Here is a 17,720-nt window from a genome sequence, read left to right as displayed (position 1 = left end):
AATCACTGCAGTGAGGTCAGTCTGGGTCTGCAGTCAGAGCTGGTTGTTGGAACCTGCAGTCACAGTCTAGCTGGGTAAAGGCCTGCAGTCAGAGTTTAGAAGGAAATAACCAGCAGTCAGAGGCTGCAAAGGAAACCTACAGCAGGAGCTTGCTGCAGCCAGTCAGTGAATAGTTGGAGTCAGGATGGCTGAGCTGTAAAGAAGAATAAACCAGGACCCTTTTCATGCTGTGATAAACACGAAGCCTGGTTCATTTCTACCCTCTAAAAAGAGAGCTGCTGCAACAAGAAGCCACTTACTTTAGGAAGTACTTGATGTCATTGTTATTTATCTCTAAGAACTTCTCATATCTCTTGCCATAGGCCTGCAGAGGGATCTGAGTCTTTTGAATGGCAGAGCGCAGAGCCTCACGTAGCTCTTCCACTTTTGGCTCTTGCAAACCCACTGATTCCAGCATGGGGCTGCCTGTAATATCCATGTTCTCCAACACATACTGGAAGAGGAAGGAGAGAGGTCTTTCAGGACAGAGCTAACTGTGCCTCCTCAGGAGAGGGTCAAGGCAATCCCTGGTGCCACCTTTGGAAACTCCTGCAGTCCACACATCTACATTGTGTCAGGAATTGTTTTATCAGTTTTATGTGCCATTCTCTGCAAAGAATGAGTAAGGAGACAGGGCTTTCACAGTAGCAGACACAAAGATGCATATGCAGAGGAGACTTGCATCAAACAGAACTGGGGAAAGTGCTATTTCCTTTATGAGTCTGCTTTTACCAGCCACCATGCACTCAGGGTAACCAGAGTGTCCATGTGTCCACAGAACCTGCAGCACCAAAGCACAACCACCAGACTAAAGAATTACAAGGTTGGGGAGACTGAAGAAATCCTATCAGAACAGAACCGCATTAGCACAGTGCTGTGCCCAGATTAATTAAACTGAATTCCCAAGCACCCACTTCTGCACCTCTCTCCCCCAGTACAAGCTCAGGGGTGTCTGTGCTGAGCTGCAATGCACTGACACGTGCACAGCTGTATCCCTGTTGATGCACAAGTGTTCACCTGCTCCAGCTGTGGGATATTGTGAGTCGCCAGGATTCCGTTGTTGAACAGAGAAATGAGGGATGTCTCACAGCTTTGCACAGAGGGGCTGAAGAGGATGCCACTGATGTCTAGCTCAAGGTCTGTTACAAAGAGTGGATTCCTTCGAGGCCTGTGGTTGGAAGAGATAAGAAAGAACAGGGACACTTTCTGAGAATATGACACAAAACTGTATTGCTCTGGTGCTGATACTAAAATGCCTCCTAAAATGCCAGGAAAAGAAAGCAGAGGAGAAGAGGACTGTCTCATGCAGATGAAGATATAAAACACTGTGTTCTCAATTTAACAGTAAAGACACTGAGAGCTGTTTTTTATCAAAGGTGAAGGAACCATCAATCATGACATATCAGGATCCCCAAAAGTCATAATCTTATCTTGAGAGTTGGAGCTGCTTTACAGAAAAACTGCAGGTGCTCTTCAAACTAGGCATTCAGTATGTCAATATACTCCTAAAATGCACCTTCTGGAAGCTATATTAGTATTTCCCAATCTTGCATGTGACCAGCATGGCTCAGGATTAGCTGAAGTCAGTGTCAAGACTTCCACTGATTTACAGGTAAGAGGCATCATGTGAGTGGCAGGTTTTGGTTTTTTTTCCTTTTCTTCTGGCTTTGCATTTCTAAATGTTCCTTCTTTAATATCACAAAGAGGAAAAATCCTTAAATCAATGAAAAATGGAATCAAATTTTAGGCACTGTGATAACCTAAATTTGATATTCTTTAGAGGTCCTAGGCTAGATTCTAATTCTAAGGTTTCATCTAAGAATGGAATTAAGCAGCCATGCTTCTGGTATTCTTCCTGGCATCCAGAAAAAATCTAGCAGTAACAATTTGCTACCCCAAGAATGCTGGAGGTGGCTGATCTTTAGAACAGTACATCAAAACAGCAGACCTTGGTTCTCATGGGCTGTTCCATGCCACTAAGAGCAGCTGGAAAATTGTGCTACCAGAGCAGCCAGCTCTGTGTCCTCCCTCCATACTCCAGGGAACATGTCAGGTGGAGGATTAGGGAAAACTGCCCAGTTTAAAGGCCCCATACAGAGCAAAGCTTGCTTGCAGAACAGTAGTTAAAAAGACAACAGCACTACGCTTTTCTGCTCTTTCCATCCCTTACTTTTCCTTCATTCTTTCTTACATGTAGGGACTGCTGGCGATGTCATCTCCCCATTCCATGTCCTTTGAGCAATTCAGGACACCATGGCAAGCATCCAGCACAAACTGGGTGAAGCTGATGAGCGACTTCTGGACCAGGGACCGCAGAGAGTCCTGCAGCATGAATCTGATGCGCTCCATCAGCTTACACAGCTTGGACCTCTGGTAGGCATCCCAGTCACTCTCCTCCAGGTTGAACCATTTGCTGGCATCTCTAAGGCTGCTCTTAATGGCAGTCTTTATGGTATCGATCCAAGTATCCTTGAGAAACTCCTGAACCTAGGGCAAAGAAAATAAGCAAGCTGAGTAATCCTCCAAGGGCTGATGAGCTACAAGGTGAGCTACTAACTGGGGCTCTTGGACCTTTCTCTGCTGTGAAAGGAAACTCGTCTCAGAGCTGTGGTAGCTAAAAGTAGCTCTCAACACCCCCCTACACATGTGGCATCTGAACCTGGTCATGTATCTTCTGCACTGACAAAAGAACCACAAAAAGAAAGCCTGGTAATAAAAAGTGGGCGTGCTCTAGTCTCTGTTTTATTCACAATGTTTCCTTTTTGTTCTCTTTTCTATAGAGCGGTATCCCTGGAGCTGCCTGTGTCAGGGTCCCTCACAAAAAGTTGTGTAGACATTATGATGAGCACATAAAGGACAGAATGTTGTCTTCTCTTGACAAGTGAGAAGAAAGAGCAGAAGAAGCCAAGGGCAGCAGCAGTTTACAGTATTTTAATTTATTAAAATACCACCAAGTGTCACTTCTGCTCCACAGGCAGCTTGCTGTTTGTGTGTAATAAAAGAACCTTAGTCACTGAGTGGATGCCAACACTGCCTAGCTGAAACAGCATGGCACTGGGAAGGACCAGCACGTTCTCTGCCACTGGTTTAGCGGGCAACCTTGTGCAAGCTACTCCATGTGGCCACATCTAGGGGGCAATGTGCTGCCCTCCATCAGAGAACATGAAGATCCTCTGGTGGGAATTACCACAGAGCTGTAAATTTTTGTACTGCTCTGTCTGTTGGCATTGCAAGCAGAGTAATTTAATTAAGTATATAAAGAACATAGACTGTAGAAAAGCACTATCTCCGTGAGTGTTTCAGGAGGAAACAAGGATCTTGTGCCTTGCAGCTGGATGGATGGGGAAATAAAGAAAAAGAAATAAAAGGGAAAAAAAAAAAAAAAAGAAACTTCTGAGTGCCAACCAGGACTCCTATTTGTGTATAAACCAGGTGGAGGAAAGAGGGGCTGCAGACCTATATGGCCACTTATTTAACACATGACTAAGAGCATAGTCAACACTGGCTAATCCTAGCCAGGGGTTTATGCCTCTTTCAGCCCATTCTTCCCATATCCAAATAAATTTGACAGGCACATGCAAATTCCTCCTTGCCCCAAACATGATGTCTCCTTTGACAGCTCATCAGTTTCCAGAAAATCAATCTGCAACTGCTGCATCTGTCTAATACACACTGACACCACTGCTGGCTGCTCCATGTGTTCATCCGTTACACCTTCTCTGCTCACCTGAGTGAAGGTCTGAGTCTGGATCTCTTCAAATTCCTCCAGAGAGACAAGTTTGGTTAAGGTTGTGTTGAACAGAGACATGACAGCTGCCTTGCTGCACTCATCTTGTACCTGTGCAAGGAGATGGATGACTTCTGGCCTGGTCAGGAGGGAGACAAATTTGAATTCTCTCTGTTGTTTACGGAAAGGATAGTCTGGGACGGAGACGAGTCCTAGCACCAAAAAAAGAAATCATGTCATTGCCTGCAACATCCATTTCAGCTTCCGTTTTTAGAGTACAGCTCCCTTTGGGAAGCACTTGTGAAAAGGACTCTGCTCTAATGCACAGGCTATATCATGCAGCAGCTTCAGCAGAGGGCTGGATGAAAGAGAGAGCCTCTACTCTGCAGCAGAGACCTTCTGCAGCCTCCCATTAGGGGCTGAGGTGCTGTCTTGGTGCCTGACCTTGCCAAGGCTTTGGTTCATGAAGTTTCCTTGAGAAAGAACATTGGAACTGAAGAAACTTCCCACTGAGGCTCCAAGGCACAGCTGAGCTATCTCATCTGTGAGAGGCCACTTGTGAAGCACCTCAAGGCCTTCCTGCCTTTGGAAGACTGAAGTACAAACAATACACTCTCCCCTCTGCTGCCTCCATCTTTTACTGGGGCCATTTTCCTCCTGTTTGGGACTCTAAAGGAGCCTGAGCCCTCTTCCACACCTGAGGCATTTCCCAGCTGGGCACAGCAAAGGCAAGGCAGTCAGCCCCAGCACAGTGGTAAGCTAATCACACTGCCAAACATTTGGTGTCATTAAGGGTACACTTGCAGAGTTACTGCAGCTTAGCTGATGAGTTCTAATTTATTATACTGAAGTAACATGAACATGTAAATACACCGTAAAAAAGAGGAGACATACTCAAAAGTCTCACATCATCTCCTGTTGTTGCCCCTTGTGAGCTCTAATCATTACTACGAACCTGATAGTTCCTACAGCAAACCACGCATCCTATCAAAGACAAGAGGTAACCACAATGAATGCATACTGCTTTGCTGTGTCCCCTACCTCTCTCTGGTGCTTCTCTCTCCTCTTTGTCTGGCAGGGTAACATAGGAAAACATCTTGGGTTTGGAAGCAACAACTCTGTCAAAGCTGAGCCTGTTCATGGTGTGTTTATAGTCTAATTTCACTTCCTCCTCCAGGCTGCTCATATAGTCTAACAGGCTGTTACAAGACACAGAAACACTGAGAACCCATGGCATTTGAGCACACGTATATCTGTAGCTTTACTGCAAACTCCACCCCTCTCTCCCTCCCTCCCTCCCAAATTTGCTAACCCAGAAGCCCACCTCCCACTGAACATAGCAGGAGAATTGTGCAGACAATGAAGCAGCCAGCAAAAGTATCAACTGGACGTTAAATGACAGAGGCAAGCAGGGAATAAGGACTAGGACTGTAGCCTTTGTAAGCATATTTTCAGTTCAAAGCAACATCTCCACTAGGTAGAAACATTGCAGAGGAAAGGAGAAATAACAACAAACCAAAGAAAGTAGCTGGCAGGTCTGGAAAAGTTGGGCTATCCAAACTGGCCTTCTGCTGAATTCCTCTTGTTGTCCATTTTCTCAGCCAGAACACTCACATAAGTGTGGAAACCCTGCTCCATTTCCCTCAGGAAATCATCATTCTTTACCGCAAGCAGGCAGAGTACTTTCCTTTATCCCTAGATTTCTGCTCACAGAGACTAATTACTCTCTGACTTTACAGTTCAGGCCAGCAGACCATGCAGCTCCTCACACCTTCCTATTTCTCAGCAAGGCAATCAGTCACGGCTGATTCCCAGCAACACCAGCAACGGCTCATGATTCATCAGCCCAGGGACATTTAAATGCCTCCCCAATATGAACTGCATCACAAAGAGATACTCCATTATATCCAGGTGGAGCTCTCCTGTTCTGTTTGCCTCCCCCTGTGCAGATGTTCTTTGGATTTGTTTTAGCAGCTGTTAATAGGTAAGAAGGGTCACCAGCAGACAACAGCCAGGTCTCTGGAGACAATGGGTGGTCTGCAGATCAGTACAGCAATGACTGATCTGTTCCTCAAAAGCACAGGGAGACAGCAAGGTCAGCCATGCCATTTTTATCAACCTTCTTGCTGTTGAAAGCCACTTAACTGCAGGTGCAGGCATGGTTTGGTAGGTCTGCATATGGAACCTGCTTCAGCTGGGAACACTGACAGACCACCCACCCTGCACACGTGTCCCTGGGGCCGCTTTCTGTCTACTTCTGATGCCACTCTGGGCAACAGAGTGGTGTGCTTGTGCACAGAATGGAAGAGATCCATGATCTGTGAGGTGGCTGCTCAAGATCTGCCTCCACTCACACTTGTTTTGTAGCCCTACGAAGTCCCACAATGTTTACGGACTGAAGGCTGAGCCTCTAGACATGTACACGACGCTTTACCTCCTGTCATGCTTCAGTCCGGGAGTCTGCATAGCCAGGTGCCTTATCCTCTGCAGGATTTTCTCACTGATGGCAGCATCCTGCCCCTCTGTGGGCATGCAGTCCACGTAGAAGTGGTACATGAGCAGCCCCTGCGTCTTCTTGCGCAGGCTGTCGGCAGCGGCCACGCGCTCCGCAAACACCCGCGGGTCCTCGGCCAGGAACTGCAGGCAAACCCGTGGCACCCAGTACTGACATGGCAACAGTGGAGCTCTCCCTGGGAAATAAAAGTACAGCTTACAGGAGCCTGCAGGGAAAACAAAACTCAGAGTGGCTTGCAGTGCTGACAGCAGCTTTTTGATAGACAGGATAATTGGGCTGCTTGCAGGAGATCAAAATGAGGGACCAAAGCTGAGGACAGCAAGAGATAAGGAGCATCTCCAAACCTTTCAAGAGAAGGGGACTTCATTTTAATCTGTCCACATTCCCTTTCAAAATGGCACTGACCCAGGAAGACAAACATTTTACTTTTCTTGAAGACAGGAAGGATGGGAGAAGGAATAAAAAGAAAGGTGTCTCCAAAGAGAAAACCTCAAACAGGGTCAAATTAAGATGTGCAGTTCTCTTCCCTGGAGGTTTTTTTCAGACAAGTTAAACAGACACATATCAGGAGAGATAACAGTGAAAGGGATTAAATGACTTCTTGGTGTCCTTCCCATCTCTAGCTAGGACAAGCATGGGTAATGAACTGGCTCTCAAACTATATGACAGGTCCCAAAAGACCTTATTTGGAACATACCTGCTGGAGTCATTCCTCCATTGAGGATGGATCTCCCTTCTCCATCACGCACCAGACCTTTCTTGTCTGTTTTATGGACCAAGTAGAGGTTTGTCTCCTTGTCGTAATCCAGAACACCAATATAAATCCACTCGTAGATCAACTCTTGGCTTTTGGGGTCCTCTGAGAGAGCCAAGGATTAAAACAGGGTTAGTCCATTCTCCTGGAGGCTACAGCAAATGGACTTGCCTGATCTGAGTGGTGATGCCACAGTCCAATCCATTTGCTGATTTAAATCTCACTAAGTCTCACAGAGTTTCTGCTGTGACCAATTAAATCATGAACTCAGGTCTTACAGCTTAGAATTTTAAATGTTTTGCACACATCAGACAGATATGTATCTGTATTGATATCAATACGGATACAGGTCAGGATAGCATTATGTTGTCTGTTCAACCTGAGGAGTGATCAGGTGTGGTGTTTCCAAAGACAGCTGCAAGCAGAACTCAGCCATCACATGCTGGCTGCCCAAGGATACACAGAGCCTACGTTTGATGCTTCAGTTTTGCAGACAAGCTGCAGATACCCATGCTTTAAAGCCACAGCAGATGTGTTAATATGAGCTGCAGCCACAGCTGGACCCAGTACAACTGTACCTCGTAATGCCTTCTTATTGAGAAGGCTCCAAATGATGGGGAAACAATGTCCATGTTGGTTAATTTGACCCAGGTTTACTACGTGTATGTTCACTGTAGTCTGAACTTGTCTTCTGATACTGTGCTTGCAGTGAAATCCAGGCAGAACATACTGTGTGCAAGTTACCTAACTCCATGAAGATAACTATGCACCAATAAAGAGAAATTTTGTCTGTGCTGACAGAAAGTCAAAAGGCAAAGGCAACTTCTAAAAAAGTGGAAACAGTCCAGGGCAGGACTGGCAGTCAGTGAGATCTCCAGTCTCTTGCTCTGACTGTCTGAGCCTGGTCAAAATGAGATATAGCTTTTAGTTATTCAGAGCTACACACATCAGAGTTTGCATGTTCCCTTCTGCTGAAAGGGCCTGTAACTGTTAAGGGTTGTCCTGGTTGAGCAGTAACTGATTCAAATTTTACCATGTCCAAGTACATCATCTGTAGGTAAAAGTGCTTTTCCAGGCACTGGCTTTCTATCAGAAAATCCTGGCTCCAGTCCTAGTGAGATCCACTCTTCTGGAGTTCGACAGTCAAATTCATCATTATCAAACACCTAAAAAGCAAGGGCATGAGTGAAATTAAGATTTACTTCAGAAACAAGAAAACATCCAATTAAAAATTTCAAGACAGGAAAACATGCCATTCGTAAATGGGCTACAAAACATGGAAATCAGTCCAGGTGCAAAAGCTGTGCTGATCTTTGGTCGACAATTTTCTCCCAAACAGCAGTATCTGTACCTCCAGCCCTTTCCCAGGGAGAACAACACCTGGAGAGATTTCCTGCAGCAATACTGCTGACTACTGCATTCAGAAGGAAACATGAGACACCTTTTCTTTGGACACACGAAGGCCAGTGAGGAGCACTCTCAAGGACTATTGGTTTTGACAGAAGTTCTGGGCACCTTGCAGAAGCTGCTCAGCTTCTTGTAGAGACCCTTAAGTGCCTGAGCCTGCTCCAAAGCATCTCCTTGTTTTGTTGCTTATTGTGCCAATACTGGCTAAGTGTCCTCAGAAACCTCCTGTGCTATAAGCAATGAGACAGAGATCACAAGCACCAAATGTGCTCTCTTACCTCTAATGGGAGGTCGATGGGAAACACAGAATCTTTTCTCTCCTCAATAGGTGGCATATTGTCAGGGTCATAGTGCCTTGGCATCAGCTGATTGGAGTCTATCCCCTTGCTGGCCAGGAGCTCAGCAATATCAAAGGTGAGATACAGCCGTCTCTTCCTGGGTTACATCAGAAGAGGACATAACCACTTAATGTGCCTATAAGCATTCCCATGCCTATGACTCCACTTTTTTACTGTGCACCCCTGTCACTAAAAACATTTTTAGTACATATTGCATCCATATCTATTTCTTCATTTATGGCACAAAATAATTCAGTGGAAGTGAACTAGAACAATCAGTTACTCCAATCTGTAAATTATATACATGTGCTACTGTACTAATACATTATAGAGCATTCACCAGACATTAAAAAAAGAATGACAAAAAGATGACATAAACACTATTTAAAAACATTTACTTTTACCCATGTCCCACTGAATTGTCTTTTGCACTCTCTGCAGTGCATGTACATCCCACTTTGGGGACCATTGCCTTACAGGATAAGGTTTTCTTAGAGGACTTTTGACATGTCTTCAAAGCAAAAATCAACATCCTAATCTGCTGTGTCCATTCCACAATGATGCCTCTAGCCATCTTCTGGTTACTTACCTCTCTACTTCAACCTTCCGAGGGTTTTGCCCTGGAACCCGTTTGAAAGGCATCTGCACTTTGGGATTAAATGATTGTACAGGGAAATCTGACTCAGTGAGGTCCTCAGTGGATGGTCCAACCACTTGCTTTTCCAGGACACTTTTTAAGTTTGCAGGCATCTTGAATTTTGAGGCTAAGAGACAAAGAGAAACACATCTGAAACCACCAGGCCTCACTTTGCTTTCCATTCTCACATGACGGAGGACTCTGGTGTCTACTGGGTTGCCTGTAGAAGTCTCTTCACTAGATTTTGATAAGAGAAATCAAACAGACTTCAGATTAGAAACAGAACAAAAGATCTTTCTTCCCTGCGACAACATGTGATTATAATCTTCCAGGATCAAAGTGATGGCATAGAAGAAACCTCCACTGAGAATTACTGTCATGCAGATTTTTGAGAGCCAGGGCACTGACCTGGCTCTAAGGAGCTCTGTTTTGTTCCCAGCTTTGCTACGGGCTCTCTACATGATAGTGACAAGTTACTGTCTCTAGTGCACAGCCTCCATCACCCTCAGAAAGGGATGGGATCCCCCTGCCTCTGTGTGGGGCCCTGAGACCAAGAGTCAGTTGTAGCTGGGAGGAACTTGGTCAAGATGGTGATAAAGGGTTTATGAATATTATGGAGGAAAAGAAACTGCAGGTCACCTTTGAAGGTGGTCTTTGTCTCCTGAAGTGCCTATTCACACCTTGAGATAACCCCCTTTCTTCTCAGCTTTTGCTCAATCAAACCACCCACTCACTTCAGCAATGGTGTGAGAAAAATTTGAGTTAAACAGCCAATAATCTCACCATTTGGCAAAAGTCTTCAACAGAAATTTGGACTAAGCGAAAAGTACTCATTTCCAAGAACTGGCTTAAATTAAACCATGTCATTTACCCCATAAATAAACCAAACTGTTTATGTTGCTAAACAAGTGGCAAATAATAGAACAGCAGCAAACTGGGAATTTGAAGCTTAACCTAAATTAAGTAATTGCATGCAAGCTTTAAAAAGCACTATTCCCTAGACAGAGCTAAGCATTGAACTAAAACTAGATTTTAGTGGAGTGAGAGATTTTCCTCTGATGAACTTTCACACTCTATCAAGGAGAAACTTAAGGTTCTGGTTTGGAATTGGGTGTTTTGAATGTCAAGCTTTGAACCCAATTGTTCACTGTGTTGCATGTGCTTCTGGAGTCATGGATGTGACCCTGGATTTCAAAGCAATTGTGAAGAACGGCCAATAATGCTAAAGCCAGGCATGTTTCAGGATGGTTAGGTACAGGAAGGGTCCTCTAAGAGGTCATTCCCTTGTCCTTCTTAAATGGCCCCTGACTCAACCCTGGCAGCTCTACATTGTGTGCTCAGAGACTAAAGAAAAGAGCCACTAACCACCTCTGCTCTCTCTACTCCCCTCCCTCAGGAAGGGCAGCTAGCCTGGCATGAATGTGCTCTTAAACACTTGCATGGCCCATAACATAATTTTGAGGAACCTCTAAAATGCAGCTCTTTAGCCTTGTGCACATCTCTTGCTTGCGGTCTTTACAGAATGGCCCTGATTTGTATTTGTTGTCAAGGAGCGCAGCTGTTCCAATTTAGTCACTTCATTGTTGCCAAATCTGTGGCACCATCCATGATGGCACTTTGTGCACTATCAACTATTTATGTCAATACTTAAGCGTTTCATTTGCATTTACATTTCCAACCTGATGGCTTCTTCCCCCTTGAAGAAACAGCAGATCATAAATAGAGTTCTGTCTCCACTTGTTAAAGATGAGTCTAGCTTGTCAAGATTCGCTAGAGGAAGCAGTCATTTGTCCTCACTCATGAAAATAAATGTCACATCTAAGCACAGGAGGGTGGTATATACAGTTCCCATCTTTCTCTAAAATCCTCTCACACACACACTTTCTTCCCACCCACTGCCAGTCTATGATCCATATCCCCAGGAGTGCTTCAAGGGCCAGCAGAGTGCTGGCAAACGTTCAACCATTCTCTGTTCCTATATTTGAGCATCCATGACACAAGTTCTTGTAGGCAGGTGGCACCAGCAGCTCTGTACACACACAGAGCCCTTGCATCTAGGGAGACAACCTGCTCTGGGGTGCAGCTGGGTACAGAATAAATAAATGAGGGAAGACGATGATTTTGACTGTACCTAAATCCTGAATACAGCTTTCACAGGCAGGTCCCATTTTTGGGGGTTGTCATGTACAGGGCCAGCAGTTTACTTGATCCTTGTGGGTCCCTTCAACTCGGGATATTCTATGATTTTCACAGGAAAGGGACACTGCTGGCTCCATGCACAGTATGAACACATGCAAATTCAGTGTTCTCCTGGCAGCAGGACCACAACTCTCACAGGCACCAGCACAGTCCACCCTGAACCCTGGGGGAAGTAGATATATCCAAGAGAAAAGGAAGCATGGTTTTACCACCCACTCAGGTCACTGCTGCACCCCTAAATGAAATTCACTTTTCATGAGAGATTCAAGCAGCTCAGCACCATTCCTGAGCACTGAAAATAAAAGCACAGAATGAACCCAGAGGCAGCAGCCTAATTCCCAGCAAGAGGCAACCTTATAGGATATCCCACTATAGGCAACCTTAAGAGTTATGGCCCAGTTTCCTGCCCCACCTTGTTCCCTCTCAGTGTATTTACCTTGGGGAGTGTGGGGCTCCTGGCTTGCCTGGTTCACCAAAGACTGGGACACGTGGGGGCCAGCAGAAGCACCCTGCAATGTGATGGAAGTGTCAGAGCACAGTTGTGGCATAGTGTGAGTAGGGATCACAGAGGTACAGAGAGAAAGTGTGACTGTAAGACTGACTTTACCAGATCTTTAGGGACAACTGAGACTGTAAGTAATGGTCAGAAAAGGCTCAGAGACACAAATACCTGAAAAGTTCAGCCCAATGCACAGGGGCAGGGTATCTCCCAGCAGCATGTGGCCTGATGGCAGCTTAGGATGTTGACTGGGGGCTGATTAGGCAGCCAGTCATTACGGTTTTACTACCAAATATCACCTGCCCTGCCATAGTGGCATCCCAAACACAGGCAGTCGTGACAGTGCTGTCACTGGCTGTGGAGGAAGGCAGCACAACTCTGACCACGATGAGCCTCACAGCTTCACTTTGTAAAAGTCAGGGTCTTGCACGAAGGCCTCTGAGCAAAGGAAGAGCTAGGACCTGGGGTTAGACCTATGTATGTCCACACCAGCTGTACCATCAGTCTTTTAGTTTCAGGACAGTGCTGGAGAAAGGACTGCTCTTTGCACTTACCCTCGAACTACTGGAGGCTCCTGGAGAAGGGACTTCAGCAGAAGCCTTGTTGCCGGTACCGCCATGGCTCCTATTCAGAAAAGTCCTCAATTCCTTCTTTGCTTTCTCCATCTTCTCGGGAGAACAATGCTGTGACGTAACCCTGGGCTCACTACGAGTGGAAAGACATTGAGCCTGTTACACACTGTATCCTTGGCACTCCTCCACAGCCTCCCACAGTGCTGGATAGCCTTGACTCGCTAGGATGAGTGGGTAACCTGGAAGGTTCGATCCTGATTTGATACCAACTGCTGCATTCACGGCCTAGGGGCCATCAGACTCACGTGGTTGCCTCAATGGCTCACTAACCCTGGAGAAAGAGATCACTTTACTATTCCAGATGGGGTTTGGAGTGGGAAAACCAGCGGTATACACAAGAAAAGCTGCTTTCCTTAAGCAGCAGGGGCTTCCCGGATCTGTGGCACCATTCAAAAGGCTGCCAGGAGAATTTGAGTAAACTGGGACTACAAGAGAAGTACTACTCTTGCTGCACCCAAATCCCTTAAAAACCTCATCACACTTGAATCCAATAGGAGTAGGCTACAGCCTAGGGTACCAACACAGCTACTCCCAGGTGTAAGTCTGCCTCTTTCATTTAAATAATTCATGACAGATGTTTAAGCATCACCTAACACATATTAAAATACAGCCAGAAGCTCCCCTCTTTCTCCTCCTGCAGGGGATATTTTTGCTCAGCTCACAAATGATTTCTGCTCTTCCACCTTGGGAGATGCAAGTCCAGGCAAATATCACAGCTGTACAACTTGATCTTATAAAAAACCTTTGTGCACTCAGAGATACCAATTAAGAACAGCTCTCGGACTTCTGGCAAGAGGACAATGAAACCCTTGATTTTAGGCTTCTCTAAACAGACAGATGACTACTGTAACTAATTAGAACAGCTAAAGTGACACAAACCCCTCTGGCCTGCACACGCACACGCTGATAGAATTATGTACACATACCTGCATAGCTTATTCCTGTAACTTATGAGTCAAAGCTCTCCATGGTGTCTGTCAAAGGTACTCAGAGGCCAATAAAGCTTACTCATCAATTCCTGCGCAGGGCTAGACCCACACTCCTCATCCAGCCCTACCTGACTAGTGGTTGGTCTCCTGCACCCTTGCTAGGACCTTTCTGACTTCTGCTAGCCAAGCCTCTGCAGTAGGAGTCTTCCAGCTTCCCACAGCTAAGTGCTGCAAAGACCTTGCCTGGTCTTGAAGGCCACAGCTGGCACAGTACTTGAATGGAGTCTCATCCTGACCTGGAGACAATGCCACAGGATCCCTTCCTGCCATGCCCTCTCTGCTCTGCTCTAGAATGGAGTGAAAACTCACCCTATACTCTTGATGAGAGAGGGCAACCTTCTCAAAATTTTACCTTGCTGCCTGTCTGTGAGAATGAATCGGCTACAGCAGAGAAAGCATTACATGCATGCCGGAGATAAGAGGGAATAACTGTGCTGGTTTATTACTGCAGGTTCAAGCCAGTGCACAATTTTGAGAGGTTGAATCAAAAAAGAAATCAGATAATAAATCAAGGTTACCATGATGCGAATCTTTTAAGTGAAATGGAGTAAACGAACAGATTGGAAAGACCTGGGAGATGAGATCAATAATACCCCCTCCCCTCCTTCAAGCTAGAAAATCTCAAATCTCTCTCCTCTCAGCTTTGCTTTGGCATGGCAACTGAAACCTCACACCCTGAAGAATGAATTTTCCATGGAGGATTTTGTTTTTATTAGCTATTTTATGCTCTGGCCATATCTATTTTAGCAGCCCAGCAGGACTGATTGGAATCAGCCAAGATCCAAGGATTCCTGATGAATCACTGCTGGACTCTTTTGTGCCTGCTGCACTGGCTCGGAGAACAGCAGCAAGGCGGAACGACCCTGCCGTGCCTGTCCTGATGTGTCACCTGAGCATCCTCTCCTTGGGAGCAGGGCCAACGTGCCAACATGACCTGCTGCACTTTTGCCTCTTACCACCAGAATCCTAAAACCATCCAATTAAAGACGCCAGCTCCAAGACACGAGGTTCATCTGAACCTTTAGTAGGGGTGAGTGAGTGAACCCATTCCCAAGTTAGCAGGACTGGCAATCTCTGCTTAGAACCAAAATAATGTGACTGCTGCCCATGATGGACAGGTTTCCATGACTGGGGAGAAGTATACCAAGCCAGCCCACAGCAGGCCTAGTCCCTTGCTACTTTGCTCCCTGTGTACTCACTCACACCTCTATAAAGTCTGTCCAGAGCACTTACATCAAAATAAAACCAACCTTTACTCAGTGTCCAGATCAGAAACATGCGTCATGCTCTCCCAGCTGCACAGAGAGAAGGTCCCTGTGTTTGCAATTGCAAAAAATCCTGCCACACACCACTTAAAAGAAAGAACAAAACCAGGCGTCCAAAGTTTTCCCAGCAATTCCCCAAACAAATCAGTAGAACAGCTTGTCTGAGAGCACTAAAGCTGATGTGGATGTGGGAGAACTGGTAAGCAGAAAGGGAATCCTACTCTCCTGCCACCCCAGCTGCTGGGATGTGTCTGGGTTTTCCAAAAGGAGGTTTCCCAGAGCATGGTGGGGAGCTCGCTTCAGTGCTAGCCTCCAGCTAGGTGGTTTGGCTGGTCCCATCCACCTCTCAGGAATGGTCTCCAGACTCCAAAGACGAGAAGAGAGCCTCCTAACTGCTGAGCCAAGAAGTTTACTGCAGAGCTGGTCCCTCTTTCCAAGCTTCCAACACCAACTGCTTTTCCACACCCCTGAAAGAATGTGCAGCATGCAGATCTACGGCTGCCCTCCCCTCCCTTCCTCCATCCAGGCGTGACCCCAGACCCTCATCCCTGGGCAGCAGAGCTTGGCATGGATTCCCGGGGAGAGAACACCTTCCACCCTGCAGCGAGCACACAATGGCAGTTCAAGCTTTCAGCCAGCTCTGCTACAGCAATTGCCGATGGTACCACACAGCTTGAGCTCAAGGATTCCTTGGTTGTCCAAGGGATCCTGACGAAGAGTAGTGAAACTGCCCAGTGCCCTGTCACCCTCTGGGGGCAGGAGGGTGGCTGGATACCTGCCACATTCACAGCCTTTAATCCTTTCCTACTCGGAGCACTTTCCTCAGGACTGAGATGCTCCTTTGACAAGGAGGGGCACAAAGCTAGAGGAATAGGAGTCCAGCTCATCGCAAGTGACATGTCTTCCTGAAATCAGCTTCTCTGCCCTCCTCACTAACCTTTCTCCTCTCCTTGCACACCTGGGAGCACCTTCCTGTTCTTCGCTGGCAAACATCTGGCTGGCATCAAGCTGTCCCAGCTTTAGCTATAAAACCTTTTCCTGACAGCTGAGACACCTATCTCTGTATTAGTTTAGTCATGCTCCCTCACACCTGAAAAGCATGTTTCCTAGATATACCAGGTACAACGTATTATGCTACATTGAACTATTCAAAGTGAGAGCATATTCTTATGGCACTGCTGACACAACATTAGCTACAGCATCTTTGTGTCGTTGTGGCAAAACTATAATTACAATTTCTCGGTAAATCCAGGCTTTACACATCCAAGAAGTCAAACTCCCACGTGTCTTGCTCAACGTCTGGGTATGAGCTTTTTGATCTGTTGCCTCTACTTCAATTCTTTGATCTAAAGCTTTGACAAAATGGGACTCTTTTCTTTCAAATAAGGTTTTAAATGGCTAAAAATCGCAAAAATTCCCTCTTCCTATAATTTCAGCCATACACTATAAGCTCAGACAAGGTGATGCGCTCTCAACAAACATTATCCCATACTTCAAATCCCTTCTACTTCAAAAAGAGAGCTGAAGGTAATTTCGAGTTTTAGAGCAGCCCATTCCCTCCAACAATTTGCAGAGTTTTAAAATTGATTTTCCTCCGGGTTTCTAAACGCATTCTTTTCTCCACGGGAGAGCAGCCCGCAAGCACCACCCGGCGCGGGCAGCGGCGCAGGCGGTGGCGGCCGCTGGTGCTCGTTCCGCCCGGGGCTCAGCGGCACGGCCCGGGCTGACAGCCACGGCGGGACACCCCGCCAAGCACTGGCACTGTGACTCCAACAAGCTTCGTGTCATTCACGAAGCACAGCACGGAGGAAACAAACGCTGCTGTCGGTTTCATTTCTGAAAGACCCCGGGCTGCGGGGGGAGCAGCCCAGGGGCCGTTAACGTGCGACGTGTGGAGATGGGGCAGCGCCGGGAGCGGCTCCCAGCGCCCACCCTGTGCACCAGCGGCGGCGGACACCCCGCTCCCAATGCTCCGAGGGATCCTGGCCCTGCCACTTCCAGTGTCCTGAAAGCGCGAGGGGGCTCCCTTATGACTCTCACCTGCGCGCCCGTCCGCCCTCCCGGCCCAGCGCGGCGGGGCCTGCCCCAGCCCCCGAGCCCCCCCTCGGAGCCCCCAGCCCCGCTCCGGGGCCCTGCCCGGCCCTGCCTGCGGGCGGTACGCACCGACCGGCCCGAGTCCGCCCCGACCGGCCCGAGTCCGCCCCGACCGGCCCGAGTCCGCCCCGACGCCGCGGACGTCGCCAGGGGAGCAGGGGCGGGCAGAAGGCTCCGGCTGGAAACCGCCGCTCCCCCCTCGCGCGGCCGTTGGGCTGGTCCGGTGGAGGCGCGGGGCAGCGCGGGCCCGGCAACGGCGCGCCCGAGCCGGGGGGGAGCGCGGGGCTGTGCAGAGACGCCGGTGCCACCTCAGAGCCACCACCGAGCCACCGCAGGGACATCGCAAAGCTCCCGATGCCACTTCAGCTGCCGCCGCAGAGCCCCTAGAGCAACCTAAGCGTCACCCCTACGGAGTTGCCACTGGCGTCTCTGAGTTGCCACCACGGGGACACCTTAAAGCCGCCCCTGCTACTTCAGCCACCACTCTAGGGCAAACGCGGATCTGCCACCAGAGGCTACGGCTGTGGAGCAAAGCCACCACCAAGCCGTGCCTTCCAGGGCTGCCAGCCCCAGGGTGTGAGTGCTCGGCATCCCAGCAAGGAGCCACCGAGTGCCACTGGGGACA

The 17,720-nt window shown here is 47.6% G+C and overlaps 1 protein-coding gene across 1 annotated transcript in view; it reads right to left on the bottom strand.

Annotated features, from left to right (window-relative positions):
• The window catches only part of DNAH1 (dynein axonemal heavy chain 1), a 72,805-nt gene extending 55,330 nt beyond the window's left edge, over positions 1–17,475 (bottom strand). The window contains exons 1-13 of the mRNA XM_063411426.1: positions 17,165–17,475; positions 12,670–12,820; positions 12,053–12,125; positions 9,370–9,544; positions 8,721–8,877; positions 8,069–8,201; positions 6,979–7,140; positions 6,201–6,456; positions 4,808–4,965; positions 3,767–3,978; positions 2,231–2,526; positions 1,057–1,207; positions 300–493 (exon numbers count right to left, since the gene is read on the bottom strand). Coding sequence (XP_063267496.1) covers positions 300–493; positions 1,057–1,207; positions 2,231–2,526; positions 3,767–3,978; positions 4,808–4,965; positions 6,201–6,456; positions 6,979–7,140; positions 8,069–8,201; positions 8,721–8,877; positions 9,370–9,544; positions 12,053–12,125; positions 12,670–12,820; positions 17,165–17,436 — 2,390 coding nt within the window. The 5' untranslated portion in view covers positions 17,437–17,475. The remainder of the gene's footprint in view (positions 1–299; positions 494–1,056; positions 1,208–2,230; positions 2,527–3,766; positions 3,979–4,807; positions 4,966–6,200; positions 6,457–6,978; positions 7,141–8,068; positions 8,202–8,720; positions 8,878–9,369; positions 9,545–12,052; positions 12,126–12,669; positions 12,821–17,164) is intronic.
• Between the last annotated feature and the right edge of the window lie 245 nt (positions 17,476–17,720).

This window comes from Prinia subflava, chromosome 14, assembly GCF_021018805.1.
Source record: "Prinia subflava isolate CZ2003 ecotype Zambia chromosome 14, Cam_Psub_1.2, whole genome shotgun sequence".
NCBI classification, from domain to species: Eukaryota; Metazoa; Chordata; class Aves; order Passeriformes; family Cisticolidae; genus Prinia; species Prinia subflava.
This window is presented reverse-complemented; position numbering and strand designations above follow the sequence as displayed.